The sequence below is a fragment of the Ranitomeya imitator genome, chromosome 6 (assembly GCF_032444005.1).
Source record: "Ranitomeya imitator isolate aRanImi1 chromosome 6, aRanImi1.pri, whole genome shotgun sequence".
Taxonomy (NCBI): domain Eukaryota; kingdom Metazoa; phylum Chordata; class Amphibia; order Anura; family Dendrobatidae; genus Ranitomeya; species Ranitomeya imitator.
Genome location: NC_091287.1, coordinates 538,738,636 through 538,757,637, shown reverse-complemented (window position 1 = coordinate 538,757,637; position 19,002 = coordinate 538,738,636). Strand labels below are relative to the sequence as shown.

General features: G+C 42.4%; 2 protein-coding genes across 2 annotated transcripts in view; one reads left to right on the top strand and one right to left on the bottom strand.

Moving 5' to 3' along the window:
- TG (thyroglobulin) overlaps window positions 1–19,002 on the bottom strand; it is a 213,180-nt gene that overhangs the window by 42,787 nt on the left and 151,391 nt on the right. The gene's annotated exons all lie outside the window — the stretch shown is intronic.
- SLA (Src like adaptor) overlaps window positions 1–19,002 on the top strand; it is a 28,160-nt gene that overhangs the window by 774 nt on the left and 8,384 nt on the right. The window contains exons 2-5 of the mRNA XM_069731937.1: window positions 13,757–13,846; window positions 13,944–14,043; window positions 17,641–17,727; window positions 18,720–18,823. Of these exons, the coding sequence (XP_069588038.1) occupies window positions 13,789–13,846; window positions 13,944–14,043; window positions 17,641–17,727; window positions 18,720–18,823 (349 nt within the window). The 5' untranslated portion in view covers window positions 13,757–13,788. The remainder of the gene's footprint in view (window positions 1–13,756; window positions 13,847–13,943; window positions 14,044–17,640; window positions 17,728–18,719; window positions 18,824–19,002) is intronic.

Genomic DNA, 19,002 nt, shown 5'->3' with positions numbered 1-19,002 from the left:
ATATTCAGATTTTGGTGTTTATTATATTTGCAAAAATCTTTTAAGAAAGAAAAATAATTTTTCCAAAATTGAAAATCAAATTTAAAATATCACGGCTTTGTTACTGATACATATTAATATGCAAAGGAAAATAGTAACAAATCATAAATTCACACTGTCTAAAAATTGTAAATTGAGGGTTAAAATATTAAATTATTAAAGATGCAGGAATGTAAGAGAAATAAAGAGACATGGGTGACTTAAAAAAGAAAAAAAATGTTCTATTGCTCAGATTACGGTACGTTAAAAATAAGAATAAAGAATATACGTCCGTTCTCCCACACACATAGAAATGTACATATGTCTCATTTCATAAACCATCTAAGTATATGGTAGATCAATGAAATATAAAAAAAATTCTTCTAAAAATCTTTATGATTAAATAACTAATTGGTATGGGTGGTTTGATCAAAATCACAATAAAACTCATTATGTGATCATTTTTCACAGTCCAACCCAGGCAAATATACCGTTTATATGCTGAAGCTAATGAGGTGCATAGTAATTGCCGACTTCAAATTTTTGTACAATATTTTTTTTTTTTTTTACGAAATTTTGACTTTCACATTTTAGAACTTTTCCCCCCCTTCAACTGTGTGTAAATGCAAAAAGGTCTATAGCAAAAGGTGGGCAATTAATTTCCCAAGGGGCCACAAGAGATACTGATCCAATCATCAAAAATTTATTCTGCTCATTATTATTGTTGTTTTAGATCAATTTGTATCACTTAATCTTGAGCATAATTAAGTCTGGTGACTCGCTGCTACTGGTAATACATGTTAAGTGTTCTTCCCTGTAGCAGCTTTTATAAACCATTTAATTTACTACTTTTCATGAAAAATTATATAAAGCAGCAAATTATTCTGCTCCTGCTATTCAGCCTTTGTACCTTGAATAACAGCTCACAACCAAATATGATGCCCCTATAGTCCCCACACGCAGTATGATGTCCCCACACAGCTCCCCATATAGTATGATATCCCCACACAGCCCCCCTATATAGTGTGTCCCCACAAAGCCCCAATACACAGTATGATGTTCCCAAACCATATGATGTTCCCACAGAGCCCCCCACAAATAATATGATATCCCCTCACTAGCCCCATACACAGTATATCCCCACAAAGCCCCCTATACAGTATGATTTTCCCAAACAGCACAATGTCCCCACAGAGCCCCATATATAGTATGATATCCCCTCAAATGGCCCATTCACAGAATGTCCCCGCAAAGCTCCCATATACAGTGTCACCACAAAACCCCAATACACAATACATTGTTATCAAACAGTATGATGTCCGCACAGAGCCCCCCACAAATAATATGATATCCCCTCACTAGCCCCATACACAGTATATCCCCACAAAGCCCCTCTATACAGTATGATTTTCCCAAACAGTATGATGTCCCCACAGAGCCCCACATATAGTATGATATCCCCTCACAGGCCTCATATGCAGTATGTCTCCAGAAATCTCCTCTAACTAGTATGTCCCCACAAAGCCCCCTACACAGTATGTTCCCACAAAGTCCCCCTAGACAGTATGATATTCCCACACAACCCCCTTACATAGTATTATATCCACACACAGCCCCCATGCAGAATGATGTATCCAGACCTTTGGTTGTCCCGGTCCGTGGGCCGCACTGGAACACCCAAATGGCTGCATGTGGTCCGCGGACCACACTTTGCCCTGGTCTGGTTTAGAGGGAATGTATCCCAAAGGTTATTTGTCATAATCCAGGCCAGGTTTTGAGTCCTGTCTACCCCTTTCCCAGTCTGGTCATGTCAGGGGTTAACTTTGCTCTGCCTCATTTTGGGTTCAGGTGTGCTATTTATCTCCGCTGCATCCTGCAGGCACTGTCAGTTATATTTTCTGCCTTCGGCGTGAGTATCTGACTCTGGTGTTCCCCTGATTTGTCCTGCTGCTTTAGCTTACTACGCTCGTGTCTGTTCCCTCCTTTCTCCTTGTCCTGATTTAGTGTTCCCTTTGTATTTAGATTTCCCGGTGTTTGTCTCAGCTTTGATTCTTACTTGACTTCATCTCTTGCTTCTGGTACTTCGGCTTCTGACTGGTATTGACCCCCTGGCTTCCCTCTGACACTGTATTTTGTGTTTTCCCTTTGCACTGCGTTACTCTCTAGGCTTTGACCTTGCTTGTTTGACTTCTCTGCTGCCACCTGGTGGTAGCCTCGCTGCAGGTCTGTTCTGGCAGAATTGCTGTCCTGCTTTCACTCTATTGCCATCTAGTGGAGCTTGCACCATCCTGCATAGCTGCAGCGTGATAGCATTATTTTAAACACATCTTCAATATATTTCAAAAATATAACATGATACAATATAGCTATAATTAGTTAATCCTGTTCAGAGAAATGGAATTTCAAAATTTTTGCCAAGTTATTTCAGTTGAAAAATATGAATGGGCAAATCTGGGCTACCAACTGGACTATCGGGCTCTACTTTTTTAAATTTCCCAATAAATAATAAATCTTAGTAATTGTAAAATGCAAAAATTTGTGATTATCAGTGGTAGTTACGTACTTCATTTTATGGTTGTGTCTCACTAGAAAAACTAGATTTGTCTACTATTTTTGTTTCTTTCTGTCAATAATTTAGTGCAAAAAAATAAAAAACAATGTTTTTTTTTTAAATTCATTATTTTAAAATATAATATTTTAATCTGTCCATTTCTCCAGGTTTTCATTTATATTAATTTGTTTTGTTCAAATTATTTTAGAATTGGCTGTAGGGTTCATGGGTCGTTTCTTCTGCCCGTATTCCCTTCTACAAAGCTTCCTCTTGGCTTATCAAACTCGTATTCACTCCACAATTTTATACAAAATAGATTTTCACATTTGCAGCTTCCGGTATTGTATATCGATATTAAAAAAGAAACATAACATGGTGTAAAGGTTTCAGATATGAAATGTGCAGAAGTGTCAATAATCTCTAATTAATCACTGTAAACGGTGAAGAGGAGGAAACTTTCTTTGGACTAGGAGAAAGGTTTTTGAGATGCTTGAATTGATACAAAACAGGCTTGAACCCCAGATGCCTCATTTGATGCCAAAACCTAAGGAACCCCAGGGGTTGCACAATACGTGTAGAAACACACTAAATTATTTTGATTATTTTGAACACTATATGGTCAACCGTAAAGTGATGGATTCATAGAAGGTGAACAAGATTTTCTGTATTAGGAGGAATAAATACATTTTTGTTTCGCTCCATAACCTGCTGTCTTGCTTTTTGGAGCAATTATATAATTCTTTAAAAACAAGTACAACTCATCCCCCACCTTTTCAGTGACAACCGGTAAAGTGAGGAAACAACTCATTTTTCACTTCTCGATATTGGCACATCATGTCTACTGTGTTTTCTGATGCTGCCGTCGATAGATGATGGTCACAGCTGCACAATAATCTAAATTCACCACCCAGCGCCGACGTGTATGTAGGACAGGAAGGAGAACCCAAGTATGATCAGCCTGTGTACAGGGGTGACCTGCACGCACACTCACCCCCTAAGAAGTTGCAATGTTTTGTCATTTCATATGCAATGATCCCATGCCTTAAAGACATAAAACGCTGTAATGTCTTGGCGACAGGTACTGTTTGGTGTCTCCATCCTATGTAGGATGGTGACACCAGTAATGGTATTCCTAGATGCTATCCTGCAGAAGAGGGAGCAGTCAGAGCATTTACTTAGCATCCTGCATCAGACTGGGGAGGACAATGTGGTCCAAAAAGTGATGTGCGGTCACAGGAACATCCATCATCTCTGGGGAGCGCAAGGAGACCCAACGTGAGATTGACATGAGGAACGGGTTTAGGGAACTGTCAAGGAGCATGCTGGTGGACTGTGGGACAGAAACTGAGGAAGTGACAGGACCCTGAGGAGAAGTAGAGGCCATCTGGCTGCATTCAGGAAGTGAAAGAAACATCCCACGTGGTCTATGGTGGCCTGAGAGCATTTAAGGTTTTGTCCTGCTCAACTCACTGCTGCATCTGGAACTAAGCAGGCCAGGCAACATTAGGTCTACAGATACCTACTGGAACGTGTACATGGTCTGCAGGGATCCTCCATCTGTCCCATGCACACACTCTGGCAGTTATCAGTGGATGTACCATCATGTGCTTGCTTATCTCCTGATGTGGATGTGAACGGAGCAAGGCTAACCCAATAACTACTTCAGGCTACCGGGTGACCCTAGACCACCTGGGATATATGCCATTAACTATCTGGCTTACCTATACCACCAGGGATACCAGTAACAATCTCTTACACTTTGCTAAGTCATCATGGAACCGAAGATTACCGAGTCAACTCGCCCATAACATATCGTATCAATAACTCTATAAAGCAACGTAGCAAAATGTACCAATATTCCCCAAACCACCAGTATTAATGGGTTGTCCAACCCCAAATTAATGGACCACTGATTGGCTTTAGTACTCACGTGTTATGTTGAAGCCAAGAGTCTGGCAGTGGGGACAGTTCTGAGGAAGAAAGATCATCCTGGAGCTCACCGGTCCAGTAGTGGTCAGCCCCTTTAGATTTTGACCTATTGTTTTCCTAACTTCACTTATGTGAATCCCCGACAATATGACGGGTATAGAGAAGACCATGAAGACGAACCGCCATAAAATAAACAGCTAATCTCTTCAATAGCTAACCATGTCCATGCACAAACACATTGGTACATCTATGGTACAAATAAATGATAATGTCAAGAAAAATTACCAAGAAATTGAAGTTATCAGTATTCAAATGATAAATTCCAACCTCCTATGTAACTAGTCAGCTCATGATACCAAACCTCTGATCTGGATTTGATCATTCATGTCTTAGAATTATTGGATGCCCTAAGAGGACAATCCCTTCAACCCGACAGACCATTGTCTATAACCTAAGCTCCCCATTTCCTCAGCAGCTCCATCTTCCAGCACGCTGCAGATTTCTCATTCATACCATATAGTCACTCGGGGGGGTTTGGTAACCACAGCTTTCACGACTTTTATGTCACCCTAGAAATGGTCGCTACTTTTAAAGTGAATTCTCTTAACTAATGAGAATAACAAGTCATAAGATATCATGTTATTTTTCATTTTTGCATTTCCAATTTTTCCCGTCAATTTTCAAATATTTTTGTACTGACATAGATGTATGCGGCCTTGTTTTTTTTTGTGTTTTTATTTTTGCAGTTTTGAATGGCACCATTCATTTTACTACAAAAACATAAAACATTTGAGAAAATGGCAAAAAAAAAATTCCAAGTGTGGCGATATAGTGAAAAAAAAAACAATTCTCACATTGATTTTTTTGGAGACATTTTTACAGCATTAGTTTTGCAGTAAAAAAAAAACATCTGGAGATATGATTCTCCAGGTCGGTACGATTTTGGCTATACCGAACATGTATAGTTTTTTCAATTGGCTTAAAAAATATAGGATCTTGTAAAACTAAATAAATAAATTAAATTGAAAAATTAGTTGTGTCACCCTTTTTCAAGACCTCGAGATTTTTTGAGGGGCGAGCCAATGTTTTAATTTATGCTGTTTCGGGCTCATAATAGACTTTGATAGATACTTGTCTTTTTACGTTACTTTGGTGACTGAAAAACCTAATTTTTTTTTTTTTTCACTCTTTACGACGTTTATCGATCGGCTTAATAAATTTTATATTTTGCCAGTTTGGCCTTTATTGCACACAGTGATGACAAATATTTGTATTTTTTCTTAATTGTTTTATTTTGAATGGGACAAAAGGGGGGTGATTGGAACTTTTATATTTAAAAAAAAATTATTATTTAAATTATTTTTTTTTTACTCTTTACATGTTTCAATAGTCTCCATGGGAGACTAGAAGCTGTGATCATCCAATTACCAGTGCTACACATAGCAGGCGTTCGTCTAGCAGTTCGGCACAGGGGTCTCCTGCAGACCCGGAAAAGTTGCGGGCTCCTCGTTAATATTTAGAGTTACTTTTGTATCTCATAAGATCAATTTTAAAGTGATCCCAACCAGTGATACATTTATTGGCAGTCGTTTATGTTTACTCAAAAAAAAGAAGCCTTGTGCCTATACTTAGACTGTTCTATCATTAGACCATACGCTCCGGTGAGCCGAGTCTTCTTTTTTCCTAATTTTAGCTCTTGCTAGAAAAGTGCAAAATAAATTACTGCGGCGCTGGAAACCGAAAGACCTCATCGTTTCCATACACGGCGTCTCGTGACACAGGAAGGTCTCACTTCCTCTGATCTCCCAGTTGGGCTATTCAGTGAATTCCCATTTCCCCCTATGGTCTCATCAGCCCTTGTCCATATGTCTCATTAGCTTTATTATTATTATTATTATTTATTATTATAGCGTTATTTATTCCATGGCGCTTTACATGTGAGGAGGGGTATACATAATAAAAACAGGTACAATAATCTTAAACAATACAGGTCATAACTGGTACAGTAGGAGAGAGGACCCTGCCCGCGAGGGCTCACAATCTACAAGGGATGGGTGAGGACACAGTCGGTGAGGGTAGAGCTGGTCATGCAGCGGTTTGGTCGATCGGTGGTTACTGCAGGTTGTAGGCTTGTCGGAAGAGGTGGGTCTTCAGGTTCTTTTTGAAGGTTTCGATGGTAGGCGAGAGTCTGATGTGTTGTGGTAGAGAGTTCCAGAGTAGGGGTGATGCGTGAGAGAAATCTTGTATGCGATTGTGGGAAGAGGAGATAAGAGGGGAGTAGAGAAGGAGATCTTGTGAGGATCAGAGGTTGCGTGCAGTAAAGTACCGGGAGACCATATCACAGATGTATGGAGGAGATAGGTTGTGGATGGCTTTGTATGTCATGGTTAGGGTTTTGTACTGGAGTCTCTGGGTAATGGGGAGTCAGAGAAAGGATTAACAGAGGGGAGAGGCCGGGGAATAACGGGGGGACATTTGGATTAGTCGGGCAGCAGAGTTAAGAATAGATTGGAGGGGTGCGAGAGTGTTAGAGGGGAGGCCACAGAGCAGGAGGTTACAGCAGTCGAGGCGGGAGATGATGAGGGCATGGACTAGGGTTTTTGCAGATTCTTGGTTTAGGAATGTACGGATCCGTGAAATATTTTTGAGTTGAAGGCGGCAGGAAGTGGAAAGGGCTTGGATATGTGGTTTGAAGGAGAGATCAGTGTCAAGGATTACCCCGAGGCAGCGAGCTTATGGGACTGGGGAGAGTGGGCAGCCGTTTACTGTAATGGATAGGTTTGTTGGGGGGGTCGTGCGAGATGGGGGAAAGATGATGAATTCTGTTTTTTCCATGTTAAGTTTTAGAAATCTAGCAGAGAAGAAGGATGAAATAGCGGACAGACATTGAGGGATTCTTGTTAGTAGGGAGGTGATATCTGGTCCAGAGATGTAGATCTGTGTGTCATCAGCATAGAGTTGATACTGAAAACTGTGAGATTCTATGAGCTGTCCCAGGCCAAAGGTGTAAATGGAGAAGAGCAGGGGCCCAAGGACTGAACCTTGCGGGACTCCGACTGATAGGGGGCGAGGTGAGGAGGTGATGTGTGAGTGGGAGACGCTGAATGTCCGGTGTATAGATGGTCAATAGGTCATTGGTGACCTTAGTTAGGGCAGTTTCAGTGGAGTGGTGTGACTGAAAGCCAGATTGTAAGCGGTCGAAGAGGGAGCAGGAAGAGAGATGGGAAGACAGTTCAAAATGGATGTGTTCCAGTAGTTTTGAGGCATAGGGGACAAGTGATATAGGGCGATAGCTAGATACAGAAGATGGGTCAAGAGAGGGCTTTTTGAGGATAGGTTTGATTGAGGCATGTTTAAAGCTTCAGGGGAAAACAACAGTTGTTAGTGATGGGTTGAAGAGATGGGTTAGGGTTGGGATGAAGACTGTGGCAAGGTTTGGGATGAAGTGGGATGGGATTGGGTCAAGTGCGCAGGTGGTGAGATGCGATCTTGAGAGTAGAGTGGAGAGTCAATCTTCTGTAATGGTGGAGAAGTTGGTTTTTCGAGGTGGAGGGCTGGGCAGTTGGGAGGAAGGGCTCTGAGGTTGTCGACTAAAACTGTCTTTGATGTTATCAATCTTCTTGAAAAATGAGGCAAAGTCTTCAGCTGAGATAAGTGGGGAGGGAGAAGATGCTGGGGGACAGAGGAGAGAATTGAAGGTGTTGAATAACTGTTTAGGGTTGTGAGACAGGGAGGATATGAGAGATGAGAAGTAGGTTTGTTTAGCTGTGGCGAGTGTGGTCATGAAATTAGTGAGGGACTGTTTGAATGCAATGAAGTGCTCATTGGAGTGGGATCTTTTCCATCTCCGCTCAGCAGCCCTGGAACCACGCCTAAGTTCTTTGGTCAGGCTGGTGTGCCAGGGCTGTCTGTTGATTTTGCGAGCTTTGGTATGTGTGAGAGGGGTAAGAGATTCCAAAACTACAGCTATTGTGGTGTTATATAGAGCGGCAGCATCATCCGCATTGTGTAGGGAACTTATGTCTGTGAGAGGGAGGAGGGATTCAGAGAGTGAGTGTAGATCAAGGTGTTAAAGATTTCTGTGAGGGTGTGCAAGTTTGTGGGGTGGGGATTGTAGACAAGGAGCGGAGAGGGAAAAGAATGTAAGTAGATGATGAGGTCCAATGTGTGACCATCTTTGTGAGTGGCTGCAGAAGACCATTGAGTGAGGCCGAAGGAGGAAATGAGAGATAGAAGTTTAGTGGCAGCCGAGAGGGAAGTGTCAATGGAGATGTTGAAGTCGCCCATGATGATAGTGGGGATGTCCGCAGAAAGGAAATGAAGTAGCCAGGAGGTGAAGTGGTCAAACAAGGTGGTAGCTAGCACTGGGGGGCGGTAAATGACAGCCAGTTGGAGGTTGGATCGGGAGTAGAGTGCACCTCAAAGGTTGGGGAGGGTAACAGAGGGTGGCAGTGGGATTGGGGTGAAGGTGCAGTTATCTGACAGGATAAAACCAACTCCTCCACCATGCTTGCTGCTGGGGCGGGGTGTGTGAGAAAGGTGGAAGCCACCATACGAAAGTGCAGCAGGAGAGGCTGTGTCAGAGGGGGGTGAGCCAGGTTTCGGTGATGGCGGGGAAGAAAAGTTTGGTAGTAATAAAAAGATCCTGGATGTAGGAGAGCTTGTTGCAGACAGAGCGAGTGTTCCACAGAGCTCCTGTTAGTGGGACTGGGGAAGCAGGGGCTGGGCGAATGGGTATAAGGTTAGAGAGGTTACGGAAATTTGTGATGAAGCGTGGATGGGAGTTAGAACTGACTGTGGTGATGTGGTGAGGAGAATCAGGATTTGGAGAGATGTCACCAGCAGTGAGAAGGAGCAGAGAAGTGTTAGCAGGTGGGAGCAGGAGAGGGCAGTCTGTGTTTGCAGACAGAGGATTGTATGTTGAGGAACAGTTCTGAGGAGGAGGTAAGATGGATGGGGAGGATTGAAGAGGAGACGAACAGTTCCTTACTAGGAGTAGGGATTGGGGGAGTTTGCAGAAAGTGAAGGATTATAAAGGGGGGAAGTGAAAACAAACAGAAACATTGTTTACAGTGACTGTGTCCAGATACCTTCAGTTCCCTTCTGGTTCAATTCTGGTTTTAATTCTACATTAATCTTCTACATTAATCTAATTAGCTTCCAGTTTGGCTTTAATAAATGGATGCCCGAATTTAATGGGATCCAAAGATCACCGCCGAGTGCCCCAAAGGCTTTTAAGAAGCATTAATATTGCCGAAGCAATGTGGACATGGTGACTTGTAAACATCTGTTATTTTGCAACTCAAACTTGGCCTTTGAAGTTTATGGGGATTTTTATCTCTTTCGTAACTGATCCATTGGTAAAAGTCAATGGGTAAAAAATAGTGTAGATCTTTTACCATCTTCAGTTTCTGAAAATGGAGGAGGAAAAAAAACAGATTCAAAATGGGTGAAATATGAGAGAAAAATGGTCCATTTTACTTGGATGTAAAAGCAGAAACGGACGTGTGAACAGAGCCCAAGGAGAAGGCAATCAGCAGACACGGACTTCCTAAGCGGTAGGTTTTCACAGGCTGCTCCTCCATCACTTCTTTTACGACAGCCTCAGTGTCCAGCCGCGTCACGAGAAGCCAGAGAAGAACGAAAAGTAGAAAATGTTCTGGACAATAATCCGGAACAATTTGTGCAAATTTGTGTTTCCACAGAACTCTGCTGTTCTTCTACTTTGTGTCAGCGGAAATGTCCACCTCTTGGCCAACTTCTCTATTTTATCAGAAAATTTCTAAAAAAAACTCAGTTTTATCTTCAGCACAATGTCCTAACTTCAAGACACAAGCCGTGCATCAAGATAAGATGTGTCAGCTGTGGCACAGAACCACAATATACAGCTGCTATAACCTGGGCATCTCCTCTATATAATTATATATGCACAGCTGCTATAACCTGGGTATCTCCTGTATATAATTATATATTGTAGGGATTGTACTCGCTCAGGTGCGGTGGATGACACTCTGGAGGCACGTTTCATTAAAAGTTCACAGGTTTATTGCTTCATAATCCACATAGCAACAGGAACAACAGGTAAACAGTCTTACTTCAGACAGTTGAATCCTCAATGTCCATATTAGAGCTCCGCTCTCTCTCAGACCTGTAGGCACACAGGCTGTGCCATGTCCAGCACGTAGGCTGTCCAGCCTAAATATGGTCTCTGTGTGCTGTTCAGGACGTCTGTCCCCACTTAGAACCGTCCAATACACAGGCCACTCTGCAGTGTCCAGCCAGGACACATGGAAGTGTGTCCACCCTGACAGACTCCCAAACACACTCACCATGTGCTACACACACCTCTTTACATAAGTGTAACCACACCCAGGTACCTGTCACATGGCCAGTCAGGTGAGTGTGACATCATCACAGGTCCTTCAACACAAAACCATCTTAGGTGTTCAAACACGCCTCTTAGGGTGGGTTTGTAGGTGACTGAACCCACCCATCTCTCCAATCACCTGGAAGCCTTCCCAATGTAAACAAATCCCTCAGCAGTAGATCTGCTTGAGCAAAACATACCCAGGCTTCCATCACAGGGCCACCCACCTCTGCGATACATACCGTCCATTAATCACATGACCTTTAGCCACGCTACAATATGTACAGCTGGAATAATCTGGGCATCTCCTGTATATAATTATATATGAGCAGCTGGTATAGCCTGGGCATCTCCTGTATATAATTATATATGAGCAGCTGGTATAGCCTGGGCATCTCCTGTATATAATTATATATGAGCAGCTGGTATAGCCTGGGCATCTCCTGTATATAATTATATATGAGCAGCTGGTATAGCCTGGGCATCTCCTGTATATAATTATATATGTACAGCTAGTATAACATGGGTATCTCCTGTATATACCGTACTTATATATGTTCAGATGGTATAACCTAGATATCTTCTGTATATAACTTTATATGTAAAGCTTGTATAACCTGGGCGTCTCCTGTATATAATTATATATGTACAGCTGGTATAACCTGGTCATCTCCTGTATATAATTATATATGTACAGCTGCTATAACCTGGGCATCTCCTGTATATAATTATATATGTACAGCTATTATAACATGGGTATCTCCTGTATATACTTATATATGTTCAGATGGTATAACCTGGGCATCTCATGTATATAATTATATATGTAAAGCTGGTATAACCTGGGCATCTCCTGTATATAATTATATATGTACAGCTGGTATAACCTGGACATCTCCTGTATATAATTATATATGTACAGCTGCTATAACCTGAGCATCTCCTGTATATAATTATATATGTACAGCTGGTATAACCTGGGCATCTCCTGTATATAATTATATATGTACAGCTGGTATAACCTGGGCATCTCCTGTATATACTTATATATGTACAGCTGGTATAACCTGGGCATCTCCTGTATATAATTATATATGTACAGCTGGTATAACCTGGGCATCTCCTGTATATAATTATATATGTACAGCTGGTATAACCTGGGTCTAAAAGACAATAGGACATTGGGGATGTATAATAATGTATAATGCACTCCCGCCCCCCATAAGACCAGGTGCAGCTTCTCTCTCACTCCTCCATTTTGGAGCCATAGTTTCCAGTCCATTGCTTGTCAGTGTTCAGGAAAGAAGCTACGACATAAGCCTGGGAGCAGAGTACACGAGGCGTGGGGGGCCGAGCAATGCTAGAAGGGGAACCCGACATTCCCATTGGTTACAGCAGCTCCTGTGAAGGCTCCTGCGGCCCCTCAGGATCGGCTCATGGACCCGGTGGCGGAATGGAAACTTCTAACACCCGCTATGGACCAACTTCTGTATTTGGGCCAATTCTCACATACAGACCCTGATCCCATCAGACGCTGTACAGATGTTGGGGGCGAGAGTCTTCATGACGGCAAATGACAACTTTTATGTTAGAGGATTTTTGAACAATTTTTTTTTCAGTGTTTTTTTTAGTGGGTTTTCACCAAAAAATGCCAGAAATAACGCCAATAAAACGCCCAAAAGAATCTTCTCATTTCCTTCTATAGATTTATTAACTGCTTAACGGATGTCAAAAATGTCTGAAAATCTCCTTAAAAGCATGATAAACATTGCTTAAAAAGTGTTTATAGCAAATGCCAGAGAAAAATTCTATAAAAAAAAAGACAAGAACGCCGAAGAGCGATTCCTGAAGCGCGTTCACTTTAAAAGATGAAAGAAAAGGACGCAGTGTGAACACACTCCTAGGCTGTGGCCGCGCAGTTTTCAGAATTTTTTATCATTTCTGGAAAGTCTCCCTTTTTGTAGGATTTTGGAGTTTTTCTCATCCCAAGAGTTTTGGAAGATATTTTTCAGCATGGAATGTTCTTTTCGGCCTATTAATTGTACAGCACTTTGTTTGGAGCGGATTCTATCAGGATCTATTACATGTACTTTTTTTTTTTTTCAACAGGTATTTTTCACAACCTTTTTCAGGAAAAAAATCTTTAAAAAAAAGTCCTTATAAAAACAGTGGATTTCCCACCAAAATGAGTAGAATAAGTTTTCAAAGATTTTTCAAAGTGGTTTTTAAGGGTCATTTTGGATAGGATGTACTAAAAAAAAAAAAAAAAACTCCTAATAAAAGTGTGGAGTTTTTTGTGGAATTTTTAGAGAAGACGTTCCCTTGGGCAAAGTTTCCTTGTAAGGGGATGCAGAATCAGTGGAGGTTCCTTAGGCCGTATCTGGCGTATACGCCATCACTTTACTAGATGGTGACACCCCATTAATTACCCTATTAATTCAATAACGGTATAAGGGTGCGTTCACACGATACCAAAAAATTGTGCCGAGCCCTGCTCTGAACTAACAACCACATATGGACATTGTATAACAGTGTTATGATCACAGTAGTATGAAGCTATAACTTTTGAGCACTGTGTGTCGGTATTACGTCAGCATTATATGGTGGCATTATTACTAAGGGAGCGGTAATTGTCCAACATTGATATGTGAGCACCGCACATAGTGTACATAGTGTTTGGCGCTTTAATTTATGCATGGTATGGCATGGGCATAGGAGCAGTGCCGCAGAAATAAGCACACAGGGCACTGCGCAGTGTATGGCGGCACTGGTGAGTAGTGCCGGTACAGCCCCCTATAATCAGTATCGGAGCGATATCTTATCACAGAAGAGGAGTAGATATATAATAGTTCTGTCCGCTCATTTCATCCTGTTGTTGTATTGTGTCCTAGGATCGGGGTCAATAATTGCTGAAAATCCAGAAATGGGGAACATGATGAGAGTCTCCGCACCACCAGACAAGATCGCTGCCAGTCACACAGGTCAGTGCCTCCGTGGTGCCTCCGCAGCTCTACGGCTGGATGGAGAACTCATCTGTTCTTTAGGTGGTCCATATCTCATTATTTTTATCGCCATCAGGTGCAGAAAGTGATTTTTTGGCCGTTCTCTATGACTATCCCCCTCCAGACGTCAGCGAGCCGATATTTTACTTTGGAGAAAAACTTCGGGTCATTTCAGAGTAAGTTGTTTTTTTTCATTATGAAGCTTTTAATAATTAGACGTAATGGTGTTCATAGTAGCGGTGTTAGGGGGAACAGTGGTAATGGGGGGGTCCGTGGTATCTGTAGTAGTCGTGGAGGTCAAGGTTTATTTCCAACGAAAGTTGTGGATCGGTGGGGGAACCAATCCGCTCGGAAATGCCTCTGCGCCATCACACTGTTCAGTGTCTTTGGTAGTGTCGAGGATAGCTGAATACATCACTCGCCCTCCTCCATTGTACTATGACATTTCAGAATCCGTTCCTGGGATTGGTTGAGGTCTCATAGGTTAGACCCCCACCAGTTATCAATTATCGCACGGACATTAAATGTTGGAAATGACCCGTTAAGGGGTGGTCCAGCCACCTAATTAAAAAGGACTCCTTTACCGTCATCATTGATGACCCTCTTTGGACTCATGCCGGTTTCTGTCTCAAGCAATGCCATGTCAAAACAACGAGGGGCACAAGTAAAGGAGTCCGTTGCAAAAGTTCCAATTTATACACCCAGCACGGCCTCCTGGTTGCCATTAACTCATCAGGTTCACGCGATCTCATCTCAGTGGTCTAATGCAGTGGGCAGAAAATTCCCCTTATATCTAACCGCTTAGATGCCACTGTTGCTGTTGACCCCGGCGTCTTAGGGGTTTATCAGCTGCGATCAGAGCGAGCTCCAATTGCAGCAGTTACCGGGGGATTTCTGCTTTCCATCATACATATATGATGGATGCTGGGAGAGGTGCCAAGTATGGAGGGGGGTCATATCGCAAAGCTGTTACATGTCCTGCCACCATGGTGATACACAACGTGTGACCGCTTCACCCAATCACTAGCTGTAGTGGTCATGTCTCATGCCAATCCCAACCAGAAATGACCATTTGTTGCCAGGATTTTTTGTAAACCCCCGACACACCTAATTTGCAAATTTGGAAAAATTGGGAAAGTCTAGGCAAATTTGGGAGAGTTGGCATGTATCTGCCATGATCCAGACCGGGTTTTGTGTTGTCTTTCTTTCCCTGTCTGATCATGTCAAGGGTTAACTTTTTTCTGCCTCATTTTGGCTTCAGGCTGGCTATTTCTCTTCACTGCATCCTGCAGGCGGTGTCAGGTATAGTTCTGCCTACCGCGTGAGTAGCTGACTCTGTTACACCCTGACTCGTTGTGCTGTTATTCCTGACTTGACCCGTGTCTGTGTTATACCCTGATCCCTGTCCTGTCTCTGTGTGTCCCCTTTGTGTCTGGACTTCTTGGTACTTGAATTCGGCTTGGACCCTGACGTGCTTTTGTCTCTTGTCTTTGGCATATCTGCTCCTGACCGTTACTGATCCACTGGCTTGTCTCTGACCCTGAGTTTGCTTTCCTTTGGTACTGCACTACAGTCTTGGATTTTACCCGGCTTGTTTGACTTGTCTGCTGCCACCTGGTGGTAGCTTCACAGTGGCACGGCAGGTCTGCTTCATCTGTGTGCATGACCTCTCTCCACTCTATTGGCACCTAGCGGAGCTAGCTTCTACCTGCATTGCAGCAGCGTGATACTATGTAGTAGTGGTATTACTAGTCCCACGGACAGTCGATTATATTATATGTGTCTATTCATATGTCCAATCTTACAAATCAGAGATAAGTTCTACTCCAATCCCAATAGAGAGCTGAACTTAACCATTTAAAGGGTTATTCCCATCTTTATATATGGGTATTGTCAGATAGAGCTTGTTAAAACAAGCATTTTTGCAATTTACTGCTTTTTAAAATTTTCAGCTCTTCTTGAGATATTAACACTTTTCTTTTTTTTTTTTTTTACAGCTCGTTGCGTAGGAGACCGTCCACCGCTGCTGTCTGGTTTATTAGCAGTGCACTGAAGCTGGCCAGGATTAGGAGGATTAGAAATAACCAAGCCAGGATTAGGAAATAACATCAATTTCCAGTAATACCGGCCAGCTTCAAAACAGCACTTACAAGCTCATTAGAAAAGATCTTGTAAGCACTGCACACGGTCTGCTATCTAGCAGCGGTAGTCGGTCTCCAAGGCAACAAAATCAGCAAAAATAAAATCTTAATATCTCAAGAACGGATTAAAATTTTAATAAGCAGTAAATTGTAAAATTGCTTGTTTTTTTAAGCACTATATGAATAAGCCAAGTTTATAAAATTCAAAATATCGCCGTAAGTAAATAGGACAGCAAAAACAACAGGCAGTATGTGGAAGGCAACCTTGTGCTGTCTGTTTTTCACGAACCTGTTATTAGGCGAGACATTTGGAAAGCTCCAAGTTGGGTTTTTTAGACGTACATGAAAAATTAATGAGCCTCGGATAATAAAAAAACACCGCCAAATGCTAAGCGCATGAAACAGACATGCATGTGTAAGAGACCTTAAAGGGGCATTCCCATCCTACAAAGCTAGATAATTGACTTTATGAATTGCAATCAGAACCTCTCATAATTTCCCATGAAGGACGTTGTGAAAGTGAAAGGGCGGTGTGGGACGGTAAGATACGGCGAGAGTGATGTAAAAGGCGGCAGATTACACAGAAAACAGTATACGCTGTATATAATGTGCAGTGCTGAGGTTCGGTGCGGTGCGGGTGGGGTTATATAGATACAGGTGGGGTTATGATAAAAGTAGCAGAATCACACAATGGAAAATTACTTTCCTGAATCTGAGAAAAACAAAAAACCTCAAGAGATGTTAATGCAAATCTGGTGCGAAGGGAAGTAAAGTGCAAAGACGTCGCACGGAGGGGGATACGGTACAGTTGGGGCTGGATAAAGGGCCCCCTGGGAAAAAAAACATGGCAGGAGGGCATCGTCCAGGTTTTGTAAAGTTGTGTTAATGGGAAGAAGTACTGATACTAATAGTAATTATTACTAATAATAATAGCGTCATTTAGTGCCAATATAGCAATACTGCCATACAGTGAGGACTTCGTTGTGTCCACAGTTCAGTACCAAAGTAATCCCACAGCTGGAGCCACAATGAAAGTTAGAGACAACACACTACAGAGGAAGCGGCTCTTTTATGGTAGCACGCCATGGAGGCAAAATTCATTCAGGCACATCATCTGTATACCCTGGGCACCCTTGGACAGAGGAGGCCTATGCAGGAACATATACAGCACTGTCCTGAGGAAGGGCACTGCCAGCAAGAAAGGAGTGAAGGATTGGCTCAATGGTCCAGGAAAGAGGCTACCAAATACCAGTGCTTCAATCCTGGGTGGCCCAGGATGATCTCTGTGATGGAGCTTCCCATAGATGGAGGTCTCAGTGCAATTGCCTCTTTTATCCATACGTACTGGCCCTGTGTAGAATTGACAACATTAGTTGCTCTCAGTCGATCCCTACTTATGCCCCTATGACAACTCTTCTTGCTTCCGCTCATTGCCCCTAGAACTCACAGTGACCAATCAGAATCCAGCTGAGCTGTCAAACCAAAGTTCTCTGCAAACTAAAAGTTTTGTTAAGTTAAGCAACTGTAGAAAAGTTGTTTTTTTACAAGTGGAGTGGTTATTTAGCGTCTCCTTAAAGCCAGATATTAACGTTCTGCAGGTGGTATAACGTTTGTATTTTCTTTTTGTTATAGCGAGGGAGGATGGTGGAGAGTCGTATCCCTTAAATCAGGTCGGGAAAACTACATACCATCAAAGTGCGTGGCGAAAGTCTACCATGGGTGAGCACAAAGCTGGGAGATGTAATACCAGATAATACATGTCAGTGCATGAAACGTTGTAATCTAGAATATTAAAGAAACTCAAGTATTTCCCACTCGCCCATCGCCGGTGTTTCCCCTACATTCTCCCTTATCTAACAACTGTGGAATGTGGAGCTGGTGGGAGGGGAGGAGGGGTATGCAGCTGCAGCAGAAGAAGGAGGGGCTTCCAGAGGAAGGAATCTGATTGGCTCAGGTATATAGCAAAGCTGTTACAGGGACCAGCAGAGGGATTGAAAAGCGATAATACTCAGGGAACAGACACCCCTGCTGCAGATCTATAGATGTTTAAAGGGGACTTGTTAGCTGATGAATAAGCAAATATGGAGAGACCTGTCAATCAAGCCAAGCAGGGCAGAGAGCCACCTACCCGGTGTCATTTCTCATTTCCATACCGGGGCCTACAGAGCCACCAGGAACCATTGCTTTATCCGCATCCACTACATCTGGGCTTTAGAACTCTGACGGATCCTTTGGAACTGGGAGAATCAGGAGTCCTGACATATGGAGCAAACAAAGGCTTCAGAGCAAAACTGAGAATGAGCCTTAAAGGTCTCTAAAGGGCAACCATGTTTTAAAATTAAATATTTAAAGGGGCTTCAAAGGGGCATTCAAATGATAAAAATCTGCTCCATAAAGCCGCCTCTAGGGGGAGCTAACTGCATTTGGATTTATTCATATAGAATTAAAGGGGTTTTCCTCCTACAGCCTCTTCTACTCAGCATGTAAAACCCTGTAAGTCTGGAAGAATCTGTATACATTGAGCTCCCCCTAGTGGAAGCGAAGTTCTATTTGAGGTAAGCAGAAGAAGTGTTTTAGTGCCAGGCCCCTCACATTACGGGGCCCCGCAGCAATCACAAGGTCTATCGTTATGGTAGATATAACAATTTCTCCCTCTGAGAATGATTGTAATTAGGATCATTTGAAAATCCCTTTAATGTCCTCATTTTCAGATGGCTTTTTGATGGAGTGGGGAGAGAAAAGTCTGAACAACTACTACAGCTCCCGGAAATGAAGAATGGATCATTCATGATCAGACAAAGTGAAACAAAAAAAGGTAAGATGTCAGAGATACAATTACTGGAGCTGGCATAATCATGCTGTCCCTTTAAGAATTAAAGGGGTATTCCTATCTCACAAATGTGTCATATACTCAAAATATACCGTAAATGTCTGATAGTCATGGTTCCCACTTCTGGGACCCTCATCTTCTTCATGGCCCCATTTTGTGTCACT